Source organism: Stegostoma tigrinum, chromosome 30, assembly GCF_030684315.1.
Source record: "Stegostoma tigrinum isolate sSteTig4 chromosome 30, sSteTig4.hap1, whole genome shotgun sequence".
NCBI classification, from domain to species: Eukaryota; Metazoa; Chordata; class Chondrichthyes; order Orectolobiformes; family Stegostomatidae; genus Stegostoma; species Stegostoma tigrinum.
The window spans coordinates 11536546-11564167 of NC_081383.1; the positions used below are offsets into that span (position 1 = coordinate 11536546).

At 41.4% G+C, this 27622-nt stretch overlaps 1 protein-coding gene across 9 annotated transcripts in view; it reads right to left on the reverse strand.

Moving 5' to 3' along the window:
- LOC125465937 (uncharacterized) overlaps positions 1-27622 on the reverse strand; it is a 152401-nt gene that overhangs the window by 44400 nt on the left and 80379 nt on the right. For 2 of the 9 annotated variants that reach the window (XM_048559961.2, XM_048559959.2), the window contains exon 1: positions 18187-18268. The exons of 2 other annotated variants lie outside the window; for them this stretch is intronic. In XM_048559961.2, the coding sequence (XP_048415918.1) occupies positions 18187-18242 (56 nt within the window). In that variant the 5' untranslated portion in view covers positions 18243-18268. 5 more of the 9 variants (XM_059638523.1, XM_048559965.2, XM_059638524.1 and 2 more) reach the window with 5 other exon arrangements.

Below are 27622 nucleotides of genomic sequence, written 5' to 3' on the forward strand. Positions count from 1 at the left end.
GTAGGAGAAATTTCTTGATTGGAGTTGGAATGATTTGTTACAGGGAGTAGTTGAGATGGAGACTATTACATTTCCTGTGGTAAAATTGAATAAATATTTGAAGCTGAGGCTGCTACAGGACTACGGGACAAACCTGGCCGTCAGATTGTCCGCCTTCTCTGAAAACGTTAGGACTATTTGTCTTGGTATGAGGGAGTAGAATTGGTGCAGGCATGATGGGCCAAATGGCCTCCTATTGCTCAGCAACAATTATCTGGTTGTGAGATTAACTTTATTTCAATCTAGAAAAGAGCTACACCAAGAGACAACAAGGTCAAATATTTTTTTTCTGTGTGTAAACTGTGGTTTAATGATTTTCGGTGAAGCTATGACTATTTGAGTTACAGATTCCAGAGTTTGGAACACACATTGCGCAATATTATCATGCCAACATCAACAACTTGCATTTACATTACACCTTTACTGTTACTGCTGGCACAAGTGACGGCACAAGTTAAAGGCTTTGCCAGTATACACAACATGCTGTGTTCACACATATTCATCTCTGGGTAACCTGTGAATCTACAACTTGTTGACAAGTATTCTTTGCAGGAAATGGAAATATGCAAGTTTTGGATTTCCCAATGCATTTAGCTTGAGATTTCCAAGCCATTAGCAGTTCTTACCTATGATTTGGATCAGAAGCTGCAATTACAATGGGAGGGATGTCTAACCTTGTAATGTAATTGTTTATCAAAGCTGCTGGTTAACAGTGTTCCAATTGATCAAGTTCCTGACTACAGTAGTTAACAGACTGATATCCATATGTTGAATTAGGCAGCAACAGCTTTTCAGAGATTTACAAATCTGGAAATAATTTAACTTAATCCTCTCCCTCTCTCCTGACTCTACCCTATTGCTGGACTGCCTCTGGTGGGCATTGTAAATCTATAGTTTAGCACAATCACTAGCTTCCTCCTTTCCCTTCTGGACACTTGCTGTATCCAGAAGACAACTTACCATTGGGAAGAGCTTCTCTCTTTTTAGAAATAAAATAAGCCCATTGCCAAATTTGCAAGTAACAAATTCAGAATCTATCTTTGTGTGTATAGAAAAAAAATTGTCAAATTTACAAATAACAAATTAAGAACCGGCTATTTTTGTTCAATAGACCCACCACCAAAATATCAAAATACTGAATAAACAAGTTAACAAGGGGTGGCATGGTGGCTCAGTGGTTAGCACTGCTGCCTCTCAGCGCCAAGGACCTAAGTTCGATTCCACCCTTGGGCAACTGTCTGTGTAGAGTTGCACATTCTCCCTGTGTCTGCATGGGTTTCCTCTGGGGGCTCTGGTTTCCTCCCACAGTCCAAAGATGTGCAGGCTAGGTGGATTGGCCATGCTAAATGGCCCATAGTGTTCAACGATGTGTAAGTTAGGTGGATTATAGGTCTGGGTGCGATGCTCTGAGGTTCAGTGTGGATTTGTTGGGCCAAAGGGCCTGTTTTCACATTGTAGGGATTCTATGGAAGTTATAAACCCTGCTAACCAGAGGTGAAGAATTCAGCTAATTTGTTTTTATCTTGATAAACCATCAGCAACTTAGCCAATTACCCAAACCAAAATCCTCTGTGTAACAATAAAGAAATCAACATCAGCAAGAGAGGGATTTAATCCAACTGAAAACCAAAAGAACTGTGGATGCTGTAAATCAGGAACAAAAACAAAGTTGCTGGAAAAGCTCAGCAGGTCTAGCAGCATCTGTGGAAGAGAACACAGAGTTAATGTTTCGGGTCCGGTCCAATCTGAGGAAGTGTCACCAGACCCAAAACGTTAACTCTGTTTTCTCCTCCACAGATGCTGCCAGACTTGCTGAGCTTTTGCAGCAACTTTGTTTTTGTTCAATCCAATTGAAGTTGGTGGTGGGCATGGGAGGGATGGTGGGATAATGCACACCGGCCCTGCAGCAGTGCCCTCCTCTCTCTAAAAGCTTTAGGGCTGTGGTGGACATTGTTTGCTGTATCTCCAAGAACACCCAGGCGCAGGTGTAGGTGCAGTAGAGAGTTGGGAACCCAGCCTTGCCTTTTCTTATCAGAGATGTTACTATATCTGCAGTGGATAGGACTTGAAGGGACCCAGCTTTTTTTTATATAAATAAACCTCCAACAATTAACCAGCCACTAATTTAAGGGCCAGGTGACAAACACTGCCCACCAGAGGCAGTCCAGCAATAGGGTAGAGACAGGAGAGAGGGAGGGGATTAAATTAAAATAGAGCTATAAGAGGAAAAAAGGGAACCAGTGCTTCTTTTTAATATCCATGAGGGCACTTCCACACAACTGAATGTTTTCTTTTTGCCATCACCAAATCTCCCGTGGTGAAACTTCTTTATTTTTGCTGAATTCAAATTTCACCATCTATCGTGGTGGGTTTCAAACCCATATCCACCCAGGCAGGCCTGGGGTTCCCGGACTTCTAATAACCGCTATGCCACCACCTCCCCAGTTAAAGTCTGGGAGTGTGGGGACTAAATCTGCAACTTTGGCCTCTATGGCAATTTAAACAATCACGATGGTGTTATTATTCTAACCATGTGAGCTAACCAGTCACCCAACTGTTTCTTTTAATCTGGAAATGTTATCACACACAACCAAACAATTTCCCACAAATCACTGGCTTTTTAAAACATTTTAACTATTAATCATCCATGTAGACAATTAGAAATGTACATGCAAAGCCCATTATGGGCAATAGAAACTAGGACCCAGCTCCCTCTTTTTTTCCAGAAGGAACCACCTCATAAGTTTTTTTTTCATTTAACGTATTTTTCTGATCAACCAGTTCAGAGATGTTGTTACGCACCCCTGGACCAAGTAGGGACTTGAACCTGGACCTCCTGTACAAAGTCTAATGAGCATCACCTTCTTTCTGTCAAGGCTGGAGCTGTTCTGGTTGACCATTGAAAGGAAGTGGTGGATGCAGGCACTGTTACAACGTTTAAAAGACATTTGGACCAGAAAATGAATAGGAAGGGTTTAGAGGGATATGGGCCAAATGTAGGCAAATGGTTTTAGTTGTCGACATGGGTGAGTTTGGCCAATGGGTCTGTTTCCTCTCTGTGGCTCTACTACGTGCATTTCTAATGCTGAGATGTGGTAGTCTGGTTTTCTGGTGGCTCATACAATCTTTCCCTTCACCCTGCTCCATGCTTGACGTGGAGCTGTACCTTTCAAACTGTAGAACTGATTGTCACTCTACTGGAGGGACATAAATCTGGTCCTTTATGGACTATGGCTAATTCCCATTCATTTCCAGTTTTGCTTCAAGGGCCCACATCCACCAGGAACTGGGTGAAGACTGTCTGAGCATAAACAGAAAGCATAGAGGGGTGGTGTAAACCTACTGCATGGCCTAGAATAGTAAGAGTAGTCAGCCGAGCAAAACAGCAACTACTTGCATTTACAAAGCACCTTTACCACAGGAATCTGCCTCAAGATGCTTCAGGGAGCACAATCAATCAGTAGGATTTGATCAGATTTCCTCAGGGTACCTGTGAATGGTTAACCTTGAAGAAAAATAAAACTTTTCAATTCCTGATTGCCAGCATGTTAGCTGCCAGCTTTCTCAATTAGGATTTAAGACATAGAAAGATACACTGGAGGAGAATTCAAGGAGGTTTGAGGAATTAAATTGAGAAATTAAATCGACTTGACTTTTCTAACCTATCACAAGGTAAAGGATAATCGAGAAGGGAGAGGATGTCAAAGGTAAAAAAGAAAGATACAGAACAATAGTTTTAATTTAATGAAAACCTGCTGGAATGTAATTTTGTATTAAATATATGTGCCCAGAGGCATCAATTACCTTTGTAAAAGTGTTCCATATACTAGGGAGATCCAAAGGACACTGAAATTCTCTCTAGTGGATAGGTTGGTGGAGAACACTGCATGGATACAATAAGTTGGAGAAGCCCACAAGGAAATCTCTTCATAATGATATTTAATTGTTCAATTTTACAGAAAACCCAATCTTCATTAGATGCCTACACACTGCAGCACAGCGATGATGAGGATCAAAAAGTAAAATCAGTGTGAAAATAAAATGAACCAGTGGAAATTTACCATCACTACCTCTTTACCCACAGATGTGGTACAGACTGGATTCAGTTGTTTAAGCATGTGGCTTTGAGGCATGAAAGGATTTTTGTTTGAAAACGATGGGTCTGATCTGAGAAGGCTGGCCTTGTGCCAGTGCAGTTATATGGTGCCAGTGTACTCTCTCCTCGAACCTTGCTGCTTCTCATGCAGCTTTGTACTGAAAATCCCCAGGGTGCCCAAAGTCAATGGGCCAGGTTCGCAATGTGAACCAGTGCCCCTGAGAGTGATGTTTACTTTACATGGTAGTTGTAAATTGCTGTTGTCATATCAGCTACTTATTGTACATGCTGCCTGACTATCCTTATCGTTTGGTTTCAATGGGGCGTGCTGTATAATGATTTACTAAATTGACACCATTCCATTATATTCCACCTTTCAAAGTCAACATGACTCCCTTTATGTGTAAAGAATATAAATTATTGGCTTTTTAACAGAGATGCAAACACATGTTCCAAAGGCTTGCCAATATTGGAATGACTGACAATGAGATGGTCATGGCTGTCAGAGCAGCCTATCACACCCTGAATGTCTGCAGCGCTCAGTGCATTTTCTGATTGCTTCAGAGCAGTGAGATGTGACTGCAGAGTGCCTCACTGCCAGAGGTGCCAACTTTCAGATGTGGTGTTAAACTGAAGCCTTCCCTCTCAACTGGATATAAAGATCCAATGGCACGATTTTGAGGAAGAGCAGTGGAGTTATTCTAATGATTTGGCTCAGAACAATCTCTCAACTAACATCATTGAAACAGATTATCTGTTTGTGATCACATTGCTGTTTTTAGCTTGTTGTGTGAGAACCGGCTGCCTCATTTTCTACATTACAACAATGATAGGTGACAATAGTATTTCTTTGGCTGTAAAGTGCATTGGGACATTGAGTGATCATGAAAGGCGCTATGTAAATACAAGCCTTTTTCAAAAAAAGAGAGTTGCAATTCAGCCCTGTGCCCTCTCCTCTTTTTCCCTTGCAAGGGGAAATAAGGCAAAACTATTAAGAGATGGATGGTGTTGGGGAGAGAGAGAAAGAAAGACACAGAGAAGGAGATGCCACAACATAAACAGAGCAACTGTGCAAGCAGTTGACTAATACCATAATCAAAGACCCCTCCCAGCGTGGTTACAATCTCTTCTGTTGGGCAGTAGATACAAAAGCCAAAACACACATACCAACAGATCAAGTACAGCTTCTTCCCCTCTGCTTTAACTTCTGAATGGATGTCTGAAATTTTAAATTTAATGTTGATCTCATTCCTTGTGTACCTTCTCTGCAGCTGTAACATTGTATTCCTTGCTCTGTTCTATTACCTGAAAGCACTTTATATGGCATTGTCTGCCTGTGTTGCACGTAAAACAAAACTTTTCACTGTACTTAGGTACGTGACAATAATAAATCAAATCAAATACGGAAGGAACAAAGCAGGAGGTGAGACTTGGAAATAAAGAATCTGCATTTAGAGAGTGTACCAGTAGTTATTAGGGCTGCACCGACAGCATGGCTATCTCATTGTCAATCATTCCAATGTTGGCAACACTTTGGAACACATGTTTGAGCCTTTGTTAAGAGGCCAATAATTCATATTGGTTACACATAAAGGGACTCATGTTGTCTACATTTATATCTGCATTTAGACAGTGCCTTTCACATCTTTAAATCTGTTGAAAGCCCTTCATTGCCAATACATTTTTGGAAGCGTGTCCACACATAAATTGCAAATAGATAAATAAACTATAAACTTTAGTTTTGGTGATTCTGCTTGCAGGACAATTTTTACTTCAGAAGGCAGATGAAGTCCCAATGGAATAACTTATCCCAAAAGTGGCATCGCTAACAATGCAGCACTTCTTTAACATTGTGCAGAAGTGTTGTCCTGGATAATGGGATTACGTCCTAAACTTGCAGAATCCACCTTCAGGACACAGAGGTGAGAGCATTCCCACTAAGTGAAGCTGGCCCCCAAGTTAGGAACAGCTTAAAGTGGGGATGCCTTCTGCTGAACTAAAGGCTACCTGCCCTGCTGTTCAAATCTTATTTTTGGAGCTCTGAACTGCTGCTGCTGCTGCTTATAGCTTTTCCTGCCAGGAGATCTGTTATCATGGTACACTGCTATCATCTGTCTTGTGCCATCCTCACACATCTTCAGTAGGTCATCTGCAACCCCTTTTTGACATCTGTTAGTCATTTTTTTTAGGCCTAGGTCCACCCTCTTTTTACTATCCTCCCTGATCTCTCTAGATGAAGTCTCTGTAGCTTTGCAGCTCTGATGAAACTGCCGAAATACTGACATTTTCCTTTCCAGATATCAATTTTCAGATTGTTCTCTTTGCTCTTGTATTTCAGGTACCTTTTTTCATTTGACTCATTATATACGGACTTCTTAAAATATGTCCTAGCATACTCTTTTCAAAAGACCCTGTGGATCTCAGAAATGTTACAGAGCAGACAGAGAGCATTCGGCCCATCATACCTGCACTGCCTCTTCAAATGAGCATCATTGCCTCAGTATCAGTCTCCAGCTTTATCCCCACATCCTTGCACACAATTCATATCCACTATTTCTATCATTTCTAGCACTAAAGCCAAGTTGAGCTATTTAAAATCTCCTCAGTGTACCATGAATCAGGTGTATTGGGTATTACACACCCTGGAGTGCTGTATTGGACCTGAGTGACCATTCTTTCTGCATGCAGCCAGACAGGTCAATTAGCACAGCACATCTCGGAGCTAAACCCAAACCCTGTTTCCAGCAGTACTGATGAGCAGAGGAAAGCAGGATAATTTCCTCACCACACTGAAGTTAATCATAGGGCTCAAGTTGCTGGACTGCTTACATTTGCCACTCTCAGCAGAGGCATGGAATTAAACCTGGTCATCCTTGATTGGCTGGCTCAGGAACACACTAGATTAGAAACTTTGGTGTCCTCCCTGTAGCCCAAACATAACAAGGAAGACTTGAATTTTTATAGCACTTTTCTCAAACCTGATGTCTCAAAGTGCTTCACAATCAAATATGTATTTTTGGAAGAGATAGTAGGAACTGCAGATGCTGGAGAATCCGAGATAACAAGGTGTGGAGCTGGATGAACACAGCAGGCCAGACAGCATCAGAGGAGCAGGAAAGCTGATGTTTCAGCCCTTGACCCTTCTGAAGAAGTGTCTCGGCCTGAAACATCAGCCTTTCTGCTCCTCTGATGCTGCTTGGCCTGCTGTGATAATCAGCTCTACACCTTGTCATCTCAAGTATTTTTTGAAGTCTAGTTTCTGCTGTAAAATTGGAAACATCTAGGAAAGCTTGCGAATTGTACACAGTAAGATTGAACAAATAGCTATATGATAGCAATCAGATTTTTTTTATAATGTTGCTTGTGATACATTTTCTTGGGTTGAGCACTAATGTTAACTCTCCTCCTTTTTAAAATAGTGTGAGGAGGGTATGGCTTCACATTAAAATCTCATCTGAAAGATGGCATCTCAGACAATGCAGAGCCTTGGTATTACACTAGAATGTCAGCTTTGATTTTTGCACCCAAGCCCCTCAAGTCGAACTTGAACCCAGAGTGGAAGTCAAGTCCCAATATTCAAAAGGCATGGATGGGAGTTAGCAAGGGTGAGGCTGGGTGAAAGAAACAAAATAAAAACAAAATGTTGCTCGGAAAACTCAGCATCTGTGGAGATAAATCCAAGCTAATGTTTCAGGACCAGTGATCATTCCTCAGAATCTTTCATTCACCCATGGGCTTAATGAAGTTTCTTCATAAGTCAGGTACAAGAAGTGATTATTGGGTGGCACGCTGGCCCAATGGTTAGCACTGCTGCCTCACAGCGACAGGGACCCAGGTTCAATTCTAGCCTTGGGTGACTATCTGTGTGGAGTTTCTATGTTTTCCCCATGTGTGTGCGGATCTCCTCTGGTGCCCCAGCTTCCTCCCACAGTCCAAAGATATGTAGGTGGGTTGGCCATGCTAAATTGCCCTTAGTGTCCAGGAATGTGTAGGCTAGGTAGATTAGCCATGGAAATGCAGGATTGTAGGGATAGAGTAGGAGGATGAGACTGGGTGGGATGCTCTTCAGAGAGTTGGTGAGGACTTGTTGGGCCAAATGGTCTGTTTCCACACTGTAGGGATCTATGAAAATTAGCATTGACATCTTTTTGCCTATGGTTAGGAATCTGAGAGATGCACAGGCATGTAGCCACATACAGACGAACACATATGCTATTGACGAAGGTCAGAAATATTTGTCATCAATGCACAAACTTGACAGCATGCCTAACCTCACCATGGGAGAAAGGGCTGTGCATTCAGGAAATGCCAATATTTTATGAGAATGGTCCCTGGGAGTATTACGTATATGTTCAGATTCATTGTAGGAGGTGAAACAAAGGAGGGAGTTGCAAGCTGTTTAGACAGAAGTTGCCAAGAGAGTGTGTGAGAGAAGCTCATGATGCATTAGCAATGCAATTAATCTATTCTGGGATTCACAGTTTGATTCTACGCATTTAAAGGTTAGTTGGAACACATGTTTCTTGTGCAGGAATGCTTCCTGCAGTCAATGAGCTGTTTTATGCTGAGCTCTACAGTTAGGTCAATGACTAATGTAAAAACGACACAAACAGCCAGCTCCATATCAAGACAGACCCGATATGAGCATATTCGACAACCACACGACATCAGGCCATCAAACCACTTCCCATTCACTCCTACTGTGCAGCAGTCTCCATCCAAACATAATATTGAATCACAATATCTTGATGCAGTCATTGAATTCTTCCCAATTATCCCACTGAGACAGCTCAACAAGTTAAATATTGACTGTAACATCTTGGCCAAATTTCACCAAGCAGGAAATAGGGTTATTTCAAACTCAGTTCTATGCCAGTGGTATTTTCAAACTGTTCATATTTTATAGTTTTAATAGAAAAACAAAATAGACCATGGGACAAATGTGTCCAAATTGGAGATTTGTCAAAGATGGCTAGATAATAGGTGAAAGATTAATGATTAGAGAGAGTGAAATCAAACAAAAACCTGTTGAAACACGTAGAACTGTGATTCTTTTGGTTAGGTTCGTTGGAATGGGCTACAATTTTGGAACAGCAACGAAAACTTTTCACAAGTTACACCATTGTGTGGATGGTCAACAGAAACCGGGAGACAAAAGTAGCATTAGATGAGAAAATTATTTGTGCTTTTGTCAGAACGCAACAGATTGTTAGAACCAGACACACAGTTAAGTTTGCCAAGTTATTGTGGTTCGAGGCAAAATACCCTGAATTGTCAAGCTCCCTAGTGAGGATGGACGCACTAGGTTCCTTTTGTTATTCCTTCACCCCTTGGTTCGTTGCAACAAGGTTAATTTACAAAGGATCTCCTTCCCTGTGAATACCTTTCTCCTGGACTAAATGAATTTGTTTTAAAAGGAGCCAATTTAATAGGGCTTTCTTGAGTTAACAACATTGTGAAGTTATTAAGTCCTAAGCAGAAGAAATTATACTGCAAAATGCACATGCACAGGTTAGGAAAGAATCCATAAAAAGATGAAAATTTAAAAAATGTACGGTTCAGTATCTGGGTTGTTTGTGAGGCATAGATTATGGGACACTGATGGTTGAACAGTCAGTTTTGGGATTCTTGGCTTTGCTGGTTAGCTAAAGTCCCTTTCGCCTATTTTCTTTTGACTTATTTGCTAGCTAGCTGCTTTCCTGCACTCAGAGAGAGAGAGAGAGAGAGAGAGAGAACACTTTACATGCAGTAGATGGTTCTTTGACATTGACCATCACAGCATACTAGCGCTTCAACCCAGTCTGGTAGAAATGAGTACTTTAGCTCACTAGCGCATCATCTTTCATGAACTCTCACAGACTAGAGCTGAACTAGCCTTTTACCCTTGACCTTCTGTGTTCTCATAAGGGGGAAGAGAGAAAACACATCTCTTGTCCTGGCTGCTGTCTCTTGTCCCATCATGTTTCCAGTCTGCGATAATTCCCAGGAGATTATAGCTCAATTCATAGTGCACTTCCTCCCTTTTATGTTCATCCCACTGAAGCTTCCTTGACACATTGAAATTCCAGAGTTTCTCTCCAGACAGTCACTAAATTTACATCCATGTTTACTTGGCTGTAATAATCCTTTTCCAAAAATGTTGAATTAAAAGTTTAGTACCTCCACAGGTGATCCTGGCATATAATCCGTTGTCATGAATACACTATGCTCAGTTTTAAATTGGCCAATTCACTGATATCACAGTATCAAGGAGGAACCTTGTTCAATAAAACATGGGTCGGAAAATGTGACACTGTAATCTAAGGGACCATTCTTTGGTCTTGACCCTGTTGCTTCCTGCTGAATCGATTAATTTACTTCAGTGAACAGTGCATCTACTGAAACTGTTTGTTCATATCAAAATAATTCGAGAGATGTTTCCTTGCTTACAGGTTTCTGGATGGTACTGAGCATTTTGGATCAGTCCAGGGTCAACTCCTGTTTCTGTCCTGAGCTAGTTACTTTCAACAGAGGCAATGGTGAGATTTCTACAACATGAAAGAAAAATGGAGGAGAAACTGAGCAGGTCTGGTAGCATCTGTGGAGAGAAAGCAGAGTTCATGTTTCAAGTCCAGTGACCCTGCTTTCAGTCACTGGACTGGAAGTGCCAAATCTGCTTTCTCACCACAGACATTGCCAGACCTGCTCAGTTTCTCTAGCGATTTCTGCTCTTTGTTTCAGATCTCTGGCATCTGCAGTTTTTTTGTTATATATTAGGGAGAGAGTTGGTTTCCTGTTCCTAACTGGAGTCCATTGACTGTTGTGTCTATTTGAAGGTCAGGCCTGATGGTGAACATTTTCAAATGAGGAGAAATTTAGAAAATTTGTGGCACAAAAGGAGCTAATTTAATCCATCTGAATGAGGGCTGGCCAGTGTAATCCTACCTTGCACCTTTTGGTCCTTTGCTCTGTAATTTATAGCATTTCAAATGCATATCTAAGCATTTATAAAAGTACAATCATCATAATTTCAGATGTTGAGTTCCAGATCTACCAATGCTTGGATGAAATATATTCTCAAATCTCCTCTAGTCTTTCCTATCTTTTCCTGTCTTTTCAACTCTCCAATGTCTGAGGTTCTATGAGAAGACAAAGAATACGGTTACGAAGACTCTCCTCGAAGCACAGCAGTGTTGGCTTTAATGATTTGGAGGAGCTTGCTACCTGTCATTCAAAATGGTGACAACCTGCTCATCAAGTCCCTTTGCACATTGAGTCCAAACGTCTTCAAGATGATGCAGAGGCACTACAGAGAAGGGAAGCAAAAGAAGCTAATCCCGCACTTTGGATCCTACTGCCTCATGGGACATTCTGCCCCATGTGACCATGAATCAGCCTGTTCAGTCACATGAACATCCACAGCAGAAATGCTTGACCCTAAATAGATGTCAGCATTGAACAGAGGGGCAACTGACAATGATGAATCCCTCCACCATAGACTTTAAATCTATCTTCCCTAGTTATTGATCTCTCTCTAAGGGAAAGTGATTCTTCATTTCCAGTCTCCCAAGCCCTTTAGAAATATTGCACCTCAGCTATCTACACTCCAAACAAAACAGTTCAGGCCTAACTAATCTCTCCTCAGGAGAACAGCCTGTTTAATGAGGTACAAGAGGCTGCTGGTACATGATTAAGACATTTAGACTCTTTATCCTCCCTTGCAAGCTTGAACAATTGAAAGTTGAGGAAACAGAATGTGATGGGGAGATGAGAACAGAGTTAAGAATTTATTTCACCCAGAGGATGGTAATTCTGTAACTCTAATGCCTGAAATGTTGGCAGAGGTAGAAATGCTCGCTGCATTTTATAAGTGTTTGGATATACACTTGATGTGCTGTAGTCTGCTTCCTGCAGAACAAATCTGTACCTTAAAGGGGGAGACAGAAAACGACTGAAAGGAAATGTGGACAATTCATTTTTCAGTGAACTGTTTAAATCACATTTGGACTTAAATTAGAATCAGGAAGTATAGGTTTTCTCAAAGTATCCCCAATGTTCCAGATTGTTAATGTTTGGACTGTGGTACATCATGATGCTGTAGTGTAAAAGTACTGTTCATTTACTCCAACACCATGTAGCCATAAATAGGACTAGAATCAGCTGGTGTACTTGGGTAGAAGGGAGATCCTGTATAGTATATACACTAAAACATTACAGTGCTTGTACTAGTATAAATCAGAAATAGGTTCAGTAAGTGATTCTGCTAGTGAAAAATGGGTAATGATCAATGCAAATCTTTGTGTCCACATATCGGGGAATATCTCAGATTGTACAAAGCAGTTTTCAATGGGTATCTATTTCATGGATGCAGTGACCCATCAGCCTAACCTCTTTCATCTTTTATAGAATACGCTGACCCATTACACTTCCCAGCTGTGTCTCAGTGACTCCTTCTGGTGAACATTTTAGCCCCCAAACGAAGGAAAGTGGGCGTAACTTTTTAAAATGACAAGCAAGTGCTTCTGACTGCCCTTCAGTTTGCATTTTGTCATTGATGTCGGATTTCTCAGGCTGGGAGATCAGGAATGTGATGCTTTGTTACCTCAGAGTGCCCAGCTGTCCTTTCCCCTGCCCCGCACACCCCTCCCCCCCACCACCCTCCCCTCCTCCACATGCTATGTGCTGTTTTCAGAGAGCTATCATATTTAAGTCATTCATATAATGCAAAATCTGTTCCCTAAGTCAGTCTCAGGTATAGGCATGGAGTTGGATGAAATATAAGCATTATTGTATAGCATTACCTCCGGCTGATTATCCTCATTGAACTCATTTTATACACATTTAATTAAAGTCAGATTTTGGTGACTTTTTTCCTCTGTTGTTACTGCTTAGTTAAGTTTTTATATAATTGAATGGATAAAATGAATTTCTGTGAAAAATGAGATGCATGAGGTTGAAGCGAAGTGATATAGATTGTTCTGTAAAGGACTGCCATCATCACTGAAAAACTTGGAGAATAGAAACAGAGGAATTTATAATCATAGAATCCCTATAGTGTAGAAGCAGGCCAGTCGGTCCACTGAGTCCACGCTGACCCTCCAAACAGCATCCCACCCAGACTCAGCCCCCTACCCTATCCCTGAAACTCTGCAATGCCCATGGTTAATCCATGCAGCCTGCACAATGTGGGCAATATAGCATGACCAATTCACCTAACCTGCACAGCTTAGGACTTGGAGAGGAAACCAGAGCTCCTGAAGGGAACCCGTGCAGACACGGAGAGAATGTGCAAACGCCACACAGACAGACAGCTGTCCAAGGGTGGAATTGAGCCCGGGTGCTCCCTGGTGCTATGAGGGAGCAGTGCTAACAACCAGTGAGCCACTGTGCCATCTGAGAATGGTGATCAAAGAAATGTTTGATCAACTGAATACATATTTTGTTTCTGTGTTCACAAAGGAGAACACAAATACTATACCATAATTGTTGGGAAGCACAGTATTTATTGAAAGGAAGGAACTGAAGGAAATTGGTATCAGTAGGGAAATGGTGCTGGGCAAATTGATAGGACTGAAGGTTGATAAACCCCACCAGGCCCTCATAATCTAATGCCAGAGAATTTTAAAAAAGTGGTCCTAGAAATAATGGATGCAATGGTGGGCTTTTCTAACATTCTGTAGAGCCTGGAACAGTTCCTAGAGATTAGAGGGTAACTACTGTAACCCCGCTACTGAAAATTGGAGGTAGAGAGAATTCCGGGAATTATAGACCAATCAACCTGACATTTGTAGTGGGGAACATGCTACAGCCCATTATGAAAGATTTAATAACAAAACACTTAGAAAATAGTGGCAGGATCAAATAGAGTCAGCATAGATTTATGAAAGGAAAAACACACCTGACAATTCCACTGGAATTCTTCAAGAATGTAACTAGCAGAGATGAGGAGAGGAGCCACTAGAAGTCAATTATTTGAACTTGCAGAAAGTTTTCGACAAAGTCTCCAGTATAAGGGAATAACATGTAAAATGAAAGTGCATGGGATTGGGGAAGTGCATTGAGATAGAATAGCAAACTTGTTAGCAAACAGGGAACAAAGAGCTGGAAATAATGGTGTCATTTCAAATAGCAGGCAGTGGCTGGTGGAGTAACACAGGGATCAGTGCTAGAACCCCAACTATTCACAATACATGTTAATGATTCATTTGAGGGGACTAAATGTAATATCTCCAAATTTGCTGATGACACAAAAACGGGTCAGAGGGTGATCTGTGAGGAGGATGCAGGGATATTGCAGTGTGACTTGGATAAACTGAATGCGTGGATGAATGCAGAGATGTGTATAATGTTGATAAACATGGGATTAGCCACTTTGGTAGCAGAAACAAGAAGGCAGACTATTAACCAAATGGCTATAAATTGAGAGAAGGAAATGTGCAATGACACCTGGGTGCCCTTATAAACCAGCTGCTGAAGGTAAGCATGCAGGAACAGCAGGCGGTAAATCAGCAAATGGTATGTTGGCCTTTATTGAGAGAAGTTTTGAGTATAGGAGCAGGGACGTCTCGCTGCACTCGTATAGGGCCTTGATGAGTATGTGTTCAGCGTTGCTCTCCTTCTCTGAGGAAAGATATTCATGTTGTAAGAGAGAATGTAGCGAGTGTTTATCAGACTAATTCCTAGGATGGCAGGACTGATGTATGAGGAGAAGTTGAATTGGAGAGGATTATACTCGCTGAAATTCAGAGAATGAGGGTAGGTGAAACTCATAGATGCCTAAAAAATTCTAACAGGACTAGACAGGGTGGATGCAAGAGGGGTGTCCCCATGGTGGGAATGTCCAGAACCAGGGGTCACAGTCTAGAGATAGGGGTAAACTATTTGAGACAGAAGCGAGGAGAAATGTTTACACACAGCAGACAGTCAGACTGTGGAATTTGTCATCACAGAAAACAGTCAAGGCCAAAACATTGGATGGTTTCAAGAAGGAATTGGATATAGCACTTGCGGCTTTAGGATCAAAGAATTTGGGGGAAATGCTGGAACAGGGTACTGAGTTAGGTGATTTTGATGAATGGCCTACTCCTCTTCTACTTTCTGTAAGGACCAGAATACTTGGGCCTGTGCTTGAAGGGAAGCTGTGTCCCTATGTTCAAATGGTCACAATGAAGGCATGAGAGCAAGGCAGAATTGTGGCGTGTAGCTACCGGCGTCTGTGTAGGCCCGGAGCAATGTCAGTTCCTGCTTGACAGAAAGCGTCCTGGATGGGATGTGAGAAACTTGTTGCTGTCTTGAGTGGAGGAATGGAGAGAGGGAGGAGTGGGCTGCAGTCTGTAGAAGAAGATCACAGCAAAATCACTAGCTTGTGAAGATGTGTCAGCAAGGGAAGGCTGATTAAAAACATGCACTCTTTAAAAAACTTTTAAAATTATTCAGTAACCTGGAATTCGGAGGGTCAGACAATGGGCATGAGTGGGTGGGCTGCGGGATGGAGGTGGTGGGGCTCAGGTTTACAAACCCCACCTCTGTGGGTTTCCTCAGCTCTTCAGACTCCATCAGCCTCCGTCACCTGACCAAATGGCTCTGTTTTGCTTCAGTATCAACTTGTAGCTGACTACACCCCTGGGTAGCATTGCAAAACATTTTACTTGGTAAAGGTGCTATAGAAATGTAAAAACTGGAGTGAAAAGAAGCCAGTCAGCCCATTATTCGCAAGAATATCCTGAAATAACATAGTTGCAGTGGTTTTTATAAAATGCAGGCTGGTGTCTGGGGCCCTTATCTGCTAGATTGGTAGATCACGCCCAGTGTGCTTTTGATGGGTGGAATTGGTGAGTCTCAGAAAATATGTGAATGCATTTAGAGTCAGAACCGATCTGGAGGATGGAATCCCGCTTCATGGCAGAACTAGGATAAGCCTTAGCATCCATTTTATGCAACACAAATCTTAGTTTTCATGTGAAGCTGTCACTACTACAATCTAAGGCTAAACTTTGAGGTATAGTTATAATCCCTTGAAAAAAAAGTTAAATCACTAATTAGTATTTCTAGACCCTTCATGTCAACAGCTCCTTTTTAAATTTGCCACTTCACCACCAATCAATGACCTTTTCTGAGTGTCTGGTCCATACCTTAAATATTGCATGGGAGACAAATGTTTTCTCAATCTAACCTTGTTTGAAACTTGTTAATTTTGTACTTGCATTAGTTTGCCATGTTGTCAAGAATTCTTGTTGTGTAAACTGTAATAATACAATTGAAAAGAAAACACACATAGCTGGGATCAAACAGCCTGTTACAAATAAAATTAACCTTTTTGAATTGCACAATAGATTGACCTCTCCTCTCAGAGTTGCAAATCCCACTTCAGAGGCTTAAGCACAGAAGTTAAGCGTGATACTCCAATGCACTACTGAGGGAGTATTGGTCTGCCAGATGGGCTACTTTCTGATGAGACATTAAACCGAGACCCTGCCTGTTCTCTTAGGTGGACATATAATAATTAAAGGCACTGTTTCAAAGATGAGAATCCCTGATTTCCTGGCCAATATTAATCCCTCCATCAACATCAAGAAAATATTACGCGATCATTGTCATATCGGTGTCTGTGGGAACTTGCTGTGTGCAAACTGGCTGCTGATTTCCTGTGTTACGACAGATTCCCACAATCCAGCACCACTTCAAAAGTCCCTCATTGGCTATAAAGCATTCCAAAATGTCTGGTAGTTGTGAAAGGTGCTATATGAATGCAAATCTTTCTGCTTTTTCCTCTAACGTTAACGTTGGCTCCTGTTAAAGGAAGTTTCTGATTCAGTGCCATGTTTGACAAAGCTCTTTTTGCTTTAAAAATGGTTCACCCTGAATTACTTGGTGGTAGAATCACAGAATCCCTACAATGTGGAAGCAGGCCATTCAGCTCATAGAGCCCACACTGACCTTCCAAAGAGCATCCTGCTCAAATTCACCCCCTAAACTAATCCTGTAACCCTGCATTTCCCCATGGCTAATTCACCTAGCCTGCAGATCCCTGGGCACTATAGGGCAATATAGCAAGGCCAATCCACCCAACCTGTGCATCTTTGGGCTGTAGGAGGAAGCTGGAGGAGCCAGACGAAACTTATGCAGACTCAGGGAGAATGTGCAAACTCCGTATAGATAGTCGCCCAAAGGTGGATTCAAACCAGTCTCCCTGCCACTGTGATGCCAGTACACTGTGGTGATGCAGTGATTTTTTAAATAGGCAGGCAAGTTCAACACCAGTAATATCCCACTATTAATATTGTATTAAACAGTCTGTTAATCTATTTGTTTTGATTGTGTTGGCTGAAGGAAGATTGTTGGTTAAGGAACTCAGGTTAAGAACTTTGAATCTAAGATCCACTGAGCCATGAACATGGGCAGGAGAAACAAAAGTTTAACATCTCACCTGCAGGTTGGTGCCTTCAATAATGCAGCACTCCCTCAACACCGCACTGGAAAACTAACCTGGATTATGCGCGCAGACATAGAACTCAGATCATAATCTTCTGACTTGGGGGCAGGAGTAATACAGAAAGAGCCGAATAGACACAATTCAGTTTATCAGTACAACACCTCACTGTAAACACTGTAAGATGTCCAACACATCTCCATGCAATGCAGTTTTGTGTTACGTGAGTGAATATTAAATTTCTAATACATATTACAATGCTCTGCACAGTTTCTTTTTGTGCATAAACCTTAATATTCTCTGAAAGATGTGTTTTAACTGTTTTGCACTTTACTAAGAAACGATCACTTGGTGCCCAGTTCTGAAAAAGTACACAGGCCTATTTAACAAGTGGATTGAACAGCTACTGATTAAATAGCTTTAGCTAGTATTACAAGAATTGAGACCTACTTACTGACTGGAAAACGAATGCCACAAACCTTCAATAAGACTCTATCAGCTCGTTGAAAGTGAGGTTAACAGTGACACACAGTACTTGCTGGGAGCAAGAAAATGTGATTACAGACTTGAGCATGACGAAGTCTACAGTTACAACCCAACCCCCTCACCGGCTCACATCCAATTGCATCCAGACCAAGCTCACCAATCAGCAGCAGGTCTTTTTTTCTTGTTGCATTTTTCTCTCTCGCACAAAGACATTAAGCAGTCAATTGACTGCAACCAATCCCTTTGCACAGACCTCAAGTTCCTTCAGAATCCTGGAAGTGAAGACAGTACATGATTGTTCACCCTGATTACAACTTTCGGAGGATGTACAATCAGACTGTGGTCTCCTTAAATACACTCCAGAGCGTCTACACTCTGCCACACACGTATCACACAGAAGCACTTAACCCCTTGGAGAATTATTTCCAGCCAGCAAATACCTTGGCAAGTTAGCAGTTTGTTTCATTTCCACATTGGTAATTTTGCAAAGTTAACTCTTACATAACTTCATTGTTAAGTATCTTGTGGGGCTCATTGCCATTATTTGCACACAGAAGCATCAGCCCTGGCTCTGTGTTGGCATTTTCATCTCGAATCCAGGAGGTTGTGTGTTCAGATCTTACACCAGGGTCTCAGTCATGTGATCCAGCCTGACTCCTGTGCAGTGCCAATGAATGCTGCACTGTTGGAGGTGCCATTGTTTGGAGCGATACTTCAAAGCTCAGTGGTCTCAGGTGACTTCACTGCCCTTGACATTTTCAGTGTTGTACTGAAGAGTCGAAGTCAATAAGGATCAAGAGGAAAACTGATAAATGTTGTGGTATTTGGATGTTAATCATTACAGTCACAGGCCATTGCTGTAGGAGTTCTTCAGGATAGATATTTTCTAACCAACTTGTTCATAAATGTTGTTACGCACCTTTGGAGCAGGTGGGACTTGCACTTGTAGGGAGATAATAATCTAGTATTATTATCAGAAGCCTATTAACTGAAAGACCCTAGTAATGTTCTGTGGAGCTGGCTTTGAATCCTGTTATGGTTGATGGTGGGAATTGAATTCACTATTTAAAATAGATCTGGAATTAATAATCTAATGATGACAATGAAACCATTGCCAATAGTAAGGCAAAACCTAACTGGTTCACTTAAAATGGAAATTGTAAAATGGGAATGTTCCCTGAATGTTGCTTAAACTTTTACCTGCATTTACAGTTCTTCTGTTAATGAATAAGTATGTACACCCCACAAAATCTACCACCACCCTAGGCAGCATGTCTCGTCAACTACCCATGCTTGGATTCATTGTGACATGCACAATGGCTTAGTGGCTAGTACCACTGCCTTACAGCACCAGATTCAATCCCACCTTTGGGTGACTGTCTATATGGAATTTGCACATTCTCCCTGAGTCTGCACGAGTTCTGGTCAAGTGCTCTGCTTTCCTCCCACAGTCCAAAGATGTGCGAGCTGGATGGGTTGGCCATGTGATAGTGCTCAGAGATGTGTATGGTTGGTGGACTATCCATGGGAAATGCAAGGTTACAGGGATAGGATAGGGGGTTGGCTCTGGGTGGGATGATCTTTGGAGGGTTGGTGTGGACTCAATTAGATGAATGGCCTGTTTCTGCATTGTAAGGATTCTATGAAATAATATTCAAAATACTTGAAGAAGTAATAGAAAATGTGAGTGAATTGATAACTCACTTCTTAGCTACCTTGAGATATCCTTTATGGAACTATGACATTCTTACTACATGTGACACCAGACTCACAGCAATGTGTTGACCCTTGAGGTAAAAGCAAAATGCTGCAGATGCTGGAAATCTGAAATAAACAACAGAGAATGCTGGTGAAACTCAGCAGGTCTGGTGGCATTTGTGGAGAGAGAAACAGACTTAACGTTTTGAGTCAGATATGATTCACAACTTCAAAAAGATGTTGCCAGACCTGATGACGTTCTCCAGGATTCTCCATGTTTGATTGTTAACTGCACTTGAAATGGTCGAGCAAGCCACTCAGTTCAAGGGCAATTAGAGATTAACAATAATTCCAGATAAGCCCCGTCCCACATTGAACATTCGTCATTCTAATACATCTACCATTGCATACTGTTATACACATTCTACCCCAAGCAAACAAGATGACAGTTTGGCAAAGTTACCAGATGTTCATCAACCTTCAGTCAATGACATCATGGAGAAAACAGATTTCAGTGAGATTCCATCTTTATCATGCTCCAATTCTAACAATGAAGGTTGGTGTTTGGAACCATTTTCAATGGACAATGTCAGTCACAAAAGAAGAAAGAATTAGGATTTGAGGGAATGGCAGAATGCCACAAGGACCGTCATTCCTGAGGTACATTTTAGATACCTGTAAACGTTAGCTTGGTCCCATGACAAGTCCCGCTTGCCTTATCTATACTGGCCATTTGTAAACTGGCGTTGGAGGTGGTCCAGAGACGTTTCATTAGGTTGATCACTGGGATGGTAGGCATTTAAGAGCAGCAACTGAGTAGCCAAATAGAATCTAGAATATGGCCATAGTTATGCTCTAGGCTCATTATGAAAGGAATGGTGAATTGGATGAGGTAGCAGAATGTTGAAGTTTTATATCACAAATCTATGTAGAGATGGTTCTAGTTTCCATGCATGTGACAGATTTTATTCACAGCTTTAAAATATTTCTTCCACATTTCAGATATGGGTTTTGGTTGATTGTACAGTTGTAGAGACAGCAAGGTGTAGAGTTGGATGAATACAGCAAGCCAAAGCAGCATCAGAGGAGCAGGAAAGCTGACGTTTTGGGGTCCAGACCCTTCTTCAGAAATGGGGCAGGGGATGGGGATTCTGAAATAAATAGGGAGAGACAGGGAGACGGATAGAAGATGGATAAAACAGAAGATAGGTGGAGAGGAGACAGACAGGTCAAAGAGTTGGGGGTGGTGCTCGCCAATTTTGTCCTCCTGCACATCTGATCAATGCTGGCTCAATGTAATTTAATAATGCCTCAATTTTTAAATTATCACTTCTGCTTTTAAATCACTTCATATTTCATTCACTCCCCGTCTATGCCATCTCTTTCACCCCTATGAAGCTCAGACATATCGAAACACTCCAATTCCGTCTGGATGTACCCTGATTAGAATCCTTACAATGTGGAAACAGGACACTTGGCCCATCAAGTCACACTGATTTTCTGAAGTACATCCCACTCCCCTACTCTATAACCCTGCATTCCCCATAGGTAATCCACCAAGCCTGCATATCTTTGGATTCTGAATCTACTCACTTTACCACTGCTAGGCATGCTTTCTCATAATCAACCTGTTCAGAGATGTTATTATACACCAGTGATGCAGGTGAGACTTGAAGCTGGACCTCCCAGTCCAGGGGTAGGAAGACCACTACAGTGCTTAAGCATATGCATAATGGGTTTTGAACCCAAGATCCTCTGATTGCTAGGTAGGCACTTTAAATAGCCAGGCCACAGTGTCAAATCCTAAACTCTAAAACTTGCTTAAAGCTCTGACTCTCTACATGACTCAGCTCCTTTAAAGTAGTCTTTAAAACCCTACAGATATGAGTTTCCTGTTTGATAATCTGCCCTAACATCATGTATTTATTGTAAATACTGTAGCAGGGAGACAGTACAGTATTCTCGCTAATACACGAACTACTGAAAACAGATAAAGTATAGTGTCATTGACATGAAAATAATGTACACATAACAGCTGAAAAACAATTCGTGATTAAAGGCTGCAGCTTTGTACATTATTACCACATACCTTTTTTTAAAAAAAGTGTTTTGAACCCTAATTAAACAAGTTAATATGTTTTAAATTGACTCTTCCTTCACAGCTAGTAAATAATGCAGATTGAATTGTTTGTTTACATCAGTTGTGAAAAAGGACAGTTTTATGGGGTTGAAAAATTATATAACTGATAAATGGTGGTATTGATTCTTAACTCCAGTTGTCATTTTTTTCTCCTATAATCTTTCAGAAACTGTTGACAATCCTCTCTTTACTTCACCCTTTCACCAGTGGCTTTGCCTTGATGACTAGTTATGCTGTGGATTTGCACTCACTAGGAAATTTCTGATTATGATCTTCAGAGTGCACAGTGAATTGCTCTTAATTTGTTTTATTTAACCTATTTATTCTAATCAACCTTCTTAGAGATGTTATTATGTGCCTCCTGTTCCAGGGTTAGGGACACTACCACTACACCAGATGAACTGCCCATGGTTGAACCAGCAGAATAGATGCCTTGCTGAGCCTTTGAACATTATAAATTTCATCAGAATGAGACGCTTTGATCTTTTGATTTTTCTCTGCTATTCAATAAGATCAAGGTGACAACTATTAACGAGTGGTACTGCTCTCACCTTTGACTCTGAATGTTGTAGGTTCAAGGCCCATAGTTGTGAGAATAAGCATAAAGGAAAGGTTGACTTTGCATTGTAGTGTTGAGGTTGTGCTATATTCTGAATGAGATCTTAACCTGAGGCTCTGCCTGCTCTCTCAGGGAGGTGTACAAGATTCAATAAGGTCATGCTTGACTATTTGCATGAGGCTCAATCTAATGCATTAACTCCATGTCGTTTGATTGTCTAAATTTAGATTTGGGCAGGGTGGGGGCGCTATAAATGGTATCCTATGCTCAAATAATGGGGAGAGACTGGTAGAATGAATAGCGTTTTCTTTCCTTCCCCACCCAATTCTCTTCCTTTTTGCTCTTACATTGAATACATTGATTTGCTGCACACCCCACTATGTGCAAACAGCCCTCCAATATCCTTATCCAGATGGTCATTTCTCTTTGGAGAACGAACCCAGTGAACAGGCCAGGCTACAATGCTGGCAACACTCCCTTGCTCGGCTTAAAGGCTAAACCAAAAGTACTGGCCGATAACACGTGTGCCGTCTTCAGTCGGCCCCCTTGCAACTGCACAAAGGGAAAAGAACAAAGATACCTGTAGTGTGAGAAGTTGTCCAATCTTGAAGCATCAAACATTTGGATCATTTGGAACTTTAATTAATATAGGCAGAGGATACCCTGTAATTAATCTCATCTGGGACCAGCTGGTATCCTGTGGAAGTGGATGCTGCAGAAAGCAGTTGGATTTACAATACCTGAGTCACCATCGTTAGAGGAATAATATTCCATTTGTCCAGTGTTTGGTTATAAGCTAATGCTATTAGAATTAAATCTACTATTCTGAACTCGCTATGACACTGATGATATAATGATTAAAGTCTGACTATAACAATAAATCACCATTAATTAGTAAAAAGAGGCCCTATCTGCACATACTAATGCTTGGAAGGGGGTCTTGTAGGCCATGTCCCCACCCCTGAGCCAGGAGACCCAAGTTCAAGTCCCACCTGCTCTAGAGGTGTGTCATAACATCTCTAAATGAGTCAGCTAGGAAAAACAGGTTAGATTAAAAATATATGTACTGATACTTGGATCGTGGGTACTTGTAGCACAATGGTAGTGTCCCTACCTCTGAGACAGGAGACCTGGGTTCAAGTCCCTTTTGCTCCAGTGGTGTGTCATAACATCTCTGAGAAGGTTGATTAAAAATGCCTACACTGATACTCGGTGTATGTGGAAGAGACACCCAATTATACCTGAGGGACTACATTTGGCTCCCACCACCAGAGTAAAATGAAACTTCATTCAGTCTGTGATTGGAATTTGAATGATCTCAAATGTACTTCACGATTCAGCAGCCAATCCCAACCAGAGCCTGCTCCACATGTGGAAACATACTTGAGGGTGGGAAGTTTTCCAGTGACTTTTGTGCTGTGTGTATTGCATATCAACATGGATTTGAGAATCTATGCAATTATTCTAACTTAATTTCTTCCTAAAACTGGGTGGTCACTGAAACCCACTGTTGATAAAATTACACAGCAGGTAATTAATTGCATGCAAATAAATGTGCACAGATTTAATGTATTTTCAACCGTGATTCCAATAACACTCAGTTCAAACAGATAAGCCAAGTGTAAGTTAACACATGACTCACAGAACTGTGACAGTGCAGAAGGAAATTATTCAGCCCATGTGCCAGCTCCCTGTAATGAGCTAAATCACACTGTGCCATTCATCTGGTTCCTCCCCTTGACCCTCACATTCTTCCTATTGGAATAACCATCTTTTGAATGTGTTGGATGAATCGACCTCCAACACACTAGCAGGCACAGTATTTCAGATCCTAATTATTGGGTGAAAAAGTTATTTCTCATTTAACTCTTAGTTCTTTTACAAGTATTTTTTTAATACATAAAAGGTACCGTCTTGTTCCCAATCCCTTCTCAAGTAGGAATACTTTCTCCCTATTTACTCTGTCCAGATTCCTCATGGTTTTGAAAATTTCTGTCAGATCTCTTCTTAGTCTTCTCTCTCTCCAAACTAAACTGTCCTAACCTGTTCAATCTACTCTCATATCTGTCATTTTTCATCCCAGAACCGTCATTGCAATTGTCTTTTCAATGTGTTCACATCTGTCCTATAGTGTGGTGCCTAAAACTGCGCACGATACTCCAGCTTAGATTGAATTAGTCATATATATGTTCACTTTTGAACTGTACTCTACGCTCCTATTAATGAAGCCTAGGATATTTTAATAACTTCTCTCTCAACCTATCCTGCCACCTTTACTGGCTTTTGAATATATACATCCAGCTCCTGCACTCCATTCAGAGCTGTACCCTTTCTTTTACATTGTCCCTCCATGTTCTTCCTTCCAAAACATATTACTTCACTCTTCTCCACAATGAACTTCATTAGTAACCTATCCAGCAACTTGTCTACATCCCTTTGAAATTCTGCATTTCCCCACATTTTGCAATTCTTCCGAATGGAAGTACATAGTCTTTGCTTTCATCAGGTGAACTGAATCTATTTCATATGCCAGGCTCTTACACATGACATCAGTATAGCAACTGACTGAGGAAAGCTTCCTTTATATCCCTCCAAATGTTTGTTTCAAACCTCACCTTGGAAAAAGCATCCCTAATACAATGTTTAGCCATCCATTATGTCCTGTAAATTTGATGATTCAGCTGCATTGCAGAGTTGTGTCTGCCTGGAATAAAATTACTCAAAATTATTTGATTTCGGATAGAATCCTCACTGACTTTTATCTCAGACACTCGAGTGAGATTTGAGCTCCAGTCAATATCTATCCCTGTACACAATCTGAATCAATGGTTAAAATGACTGAAGGATTGGGTAGGATGGATAGACAGAAACTACTTCCATTGGGTGGCTACTGAAGTCTAAAGCAAGGGGCGGGGCAGGAGGAGAGGTATAACCTTAAAATTAAGTGAGGCTGATTGGCTGTGGGAATGGGGTTTTGATGGCAAGAAGCCCTTTTTCACAGCAGGGGTGGTAAAAGTCTCTACCGTCAAGAAACTGGTGGGTTAATTGCAAATTTCGGAAATGAGGATCATCGACTGTTGTTACGGAAACTAGATGTGGTGTAAAGGGTTCATTACCTCCTTGCTCCAAAAACCACATACTGAGCATATGCAAAAGGAGCTTTGTCATCACCACATTGGATCATGTGGAGCTGGGACCTGTCTCCATTGGTTTCTTGAAGTCGTCCTTCGTTAACTCCTCTGACATGTGGTTATGTTTAACAAAGCCCTTTCGTGTTCACCTACGATGGTAAGTGAAGACCCCATCTTACTACAGAAGCAATGTGGGAGAAATGCAGTTGACAGACAGGTCAGCTATCATCTAATTGCTTGATAGAACAGGCATTGGGGGGCTGAATGGCCGCCTTCTCTTCCTACAAAATGCTGTAAATTCAGAGTGGGGTGTGGGTCATTCAATAATTTTGAGAGAAAAGCGACTGGTTATTATTACAATTCTGGTGAAAGTTTCACGTCAGCAATATTGGCCTTTTTGTCTCTGATGCGAGTCGACAAAGCTAGTTTCCCACTTCTATTTCAAATCTCTATCATTTACAAAGTTTTCATTTTGCATTTATACAGAATCCTTCGATATCTCTCAAACAGCTTTGCAAAAGGTGAAAAATTTTGGAGTGTTATCCCATAGTCAACCCTGGGAAGGAAGGCCATAGTCTCCTCCCATGCCATTATCCCCCATCCCATTCCTCTAACTCCCTGACCAAGGCAGACAGTGGCACTTCTGAACAACATGGTTCTCCCTCAGTATTTTCTGTAAATAGCAGAATTAGACATTCAAGCCTCCTGAGCTGGTTGTAGTAAGTTTAATATCTTGTGTTCCGGCCAATATTAATCTTTCAGTCAATTTAGTCGCTTTACTCAGAGCATTCTGAACCATCGAATTCTCTACTGTAGAGGCTAATGGAGGCTCAGCCTTTGAGTATATTTAAGGTATGTGGATTGATAGACATTTGGTTATCAATAGCATACGAGGTTATGGAGATGGGGTGGGTCAAAAATAATGAAATGTTTGATCAGCCTTAATCTTGTTGTTTGATGGGGCAGGCTTGATGGGTGAATGGCCTACTCTTGTTCCAATGTTCTTAAGTACCACATTAATACTTGCAGGAGCTTGCTGTGCAAAACTTGGTGTTCGCTCCTCCTACGTTACACATGCAAGTATGATACTTCAAAGTATGTTGCTAGGTGCCAAGTGCTATGGGATGTTCTGAGTACAGCCACAAGTTCTTTCCATCTTTTGATTTCCAGGAGTTTGATGCTGTTTATCCTGAGAATCTATGGCACTTCACTGATGTTACAATGGACAGACAAGTGGACCCAATACCCCTCACCTTTGTTGAAATGATCAGCTCAACCCTGATAACACTTAATTGAGAAAAAGCTGGAGGTTTTGATGCCTGAGTTTCATTAATCTTCCCTCTTTAAAATCCAGAAGGTCAGCAAACCTCTGACAGAAAGTGAAACAGATCAGTCTGCTATAACCAGATGGTTGCATCTTTGCTCACATGCCTTCATTGCTCATTCACTGCTGTCTCACATTGCTCCACATGCCATCTGCCTGTACCCGATGTCTCTTGTTTGTGCTTAACTGCTCTGTCCCTGCCCAACCACTTCTCACAAACATCATTGCCTTCCTTCAACTGCTTCTTGAGAATCTACCTCTTTCATACTGCCTTCTGCTCCCCATTTTAGTCTCTCCTGATTCCCAGCCCAGCATCATCCTCTAAAGTCCTCTCAGTTATTCTAATGTGGGAGGCGTGAGGCTCAAGGGTAAGTTGTTCCTGGTCTTGTTAATAATTATTCCTGTGGGAGAGTTGACAATTCTTAATGTGTGAAGAAGAAAACAGCAAAATGTGCTTTAGTTGTTGTCCTCACCTCAGTAACTTGCTAATATTTCAGGAAGTGGAACACATTCATCTTAGATGCACCACTTAAATACAGTAGGTAGCAGTAGTGATTTGTCATGGATAGCAACAATGGGGAAATGGTGGTATAGTAACAATGAATTAGTTAGCGGAGACCATGGCCCAGTGGTACTATTGCTAGACCTTATTAATCCAGAGACCCAGGTAATGTTCGGGGGATAAAAACAAAGTTGCTGGAAAAGGTCAGCAGGTCTGGCAGCATCTGTGAAGGAGAAACA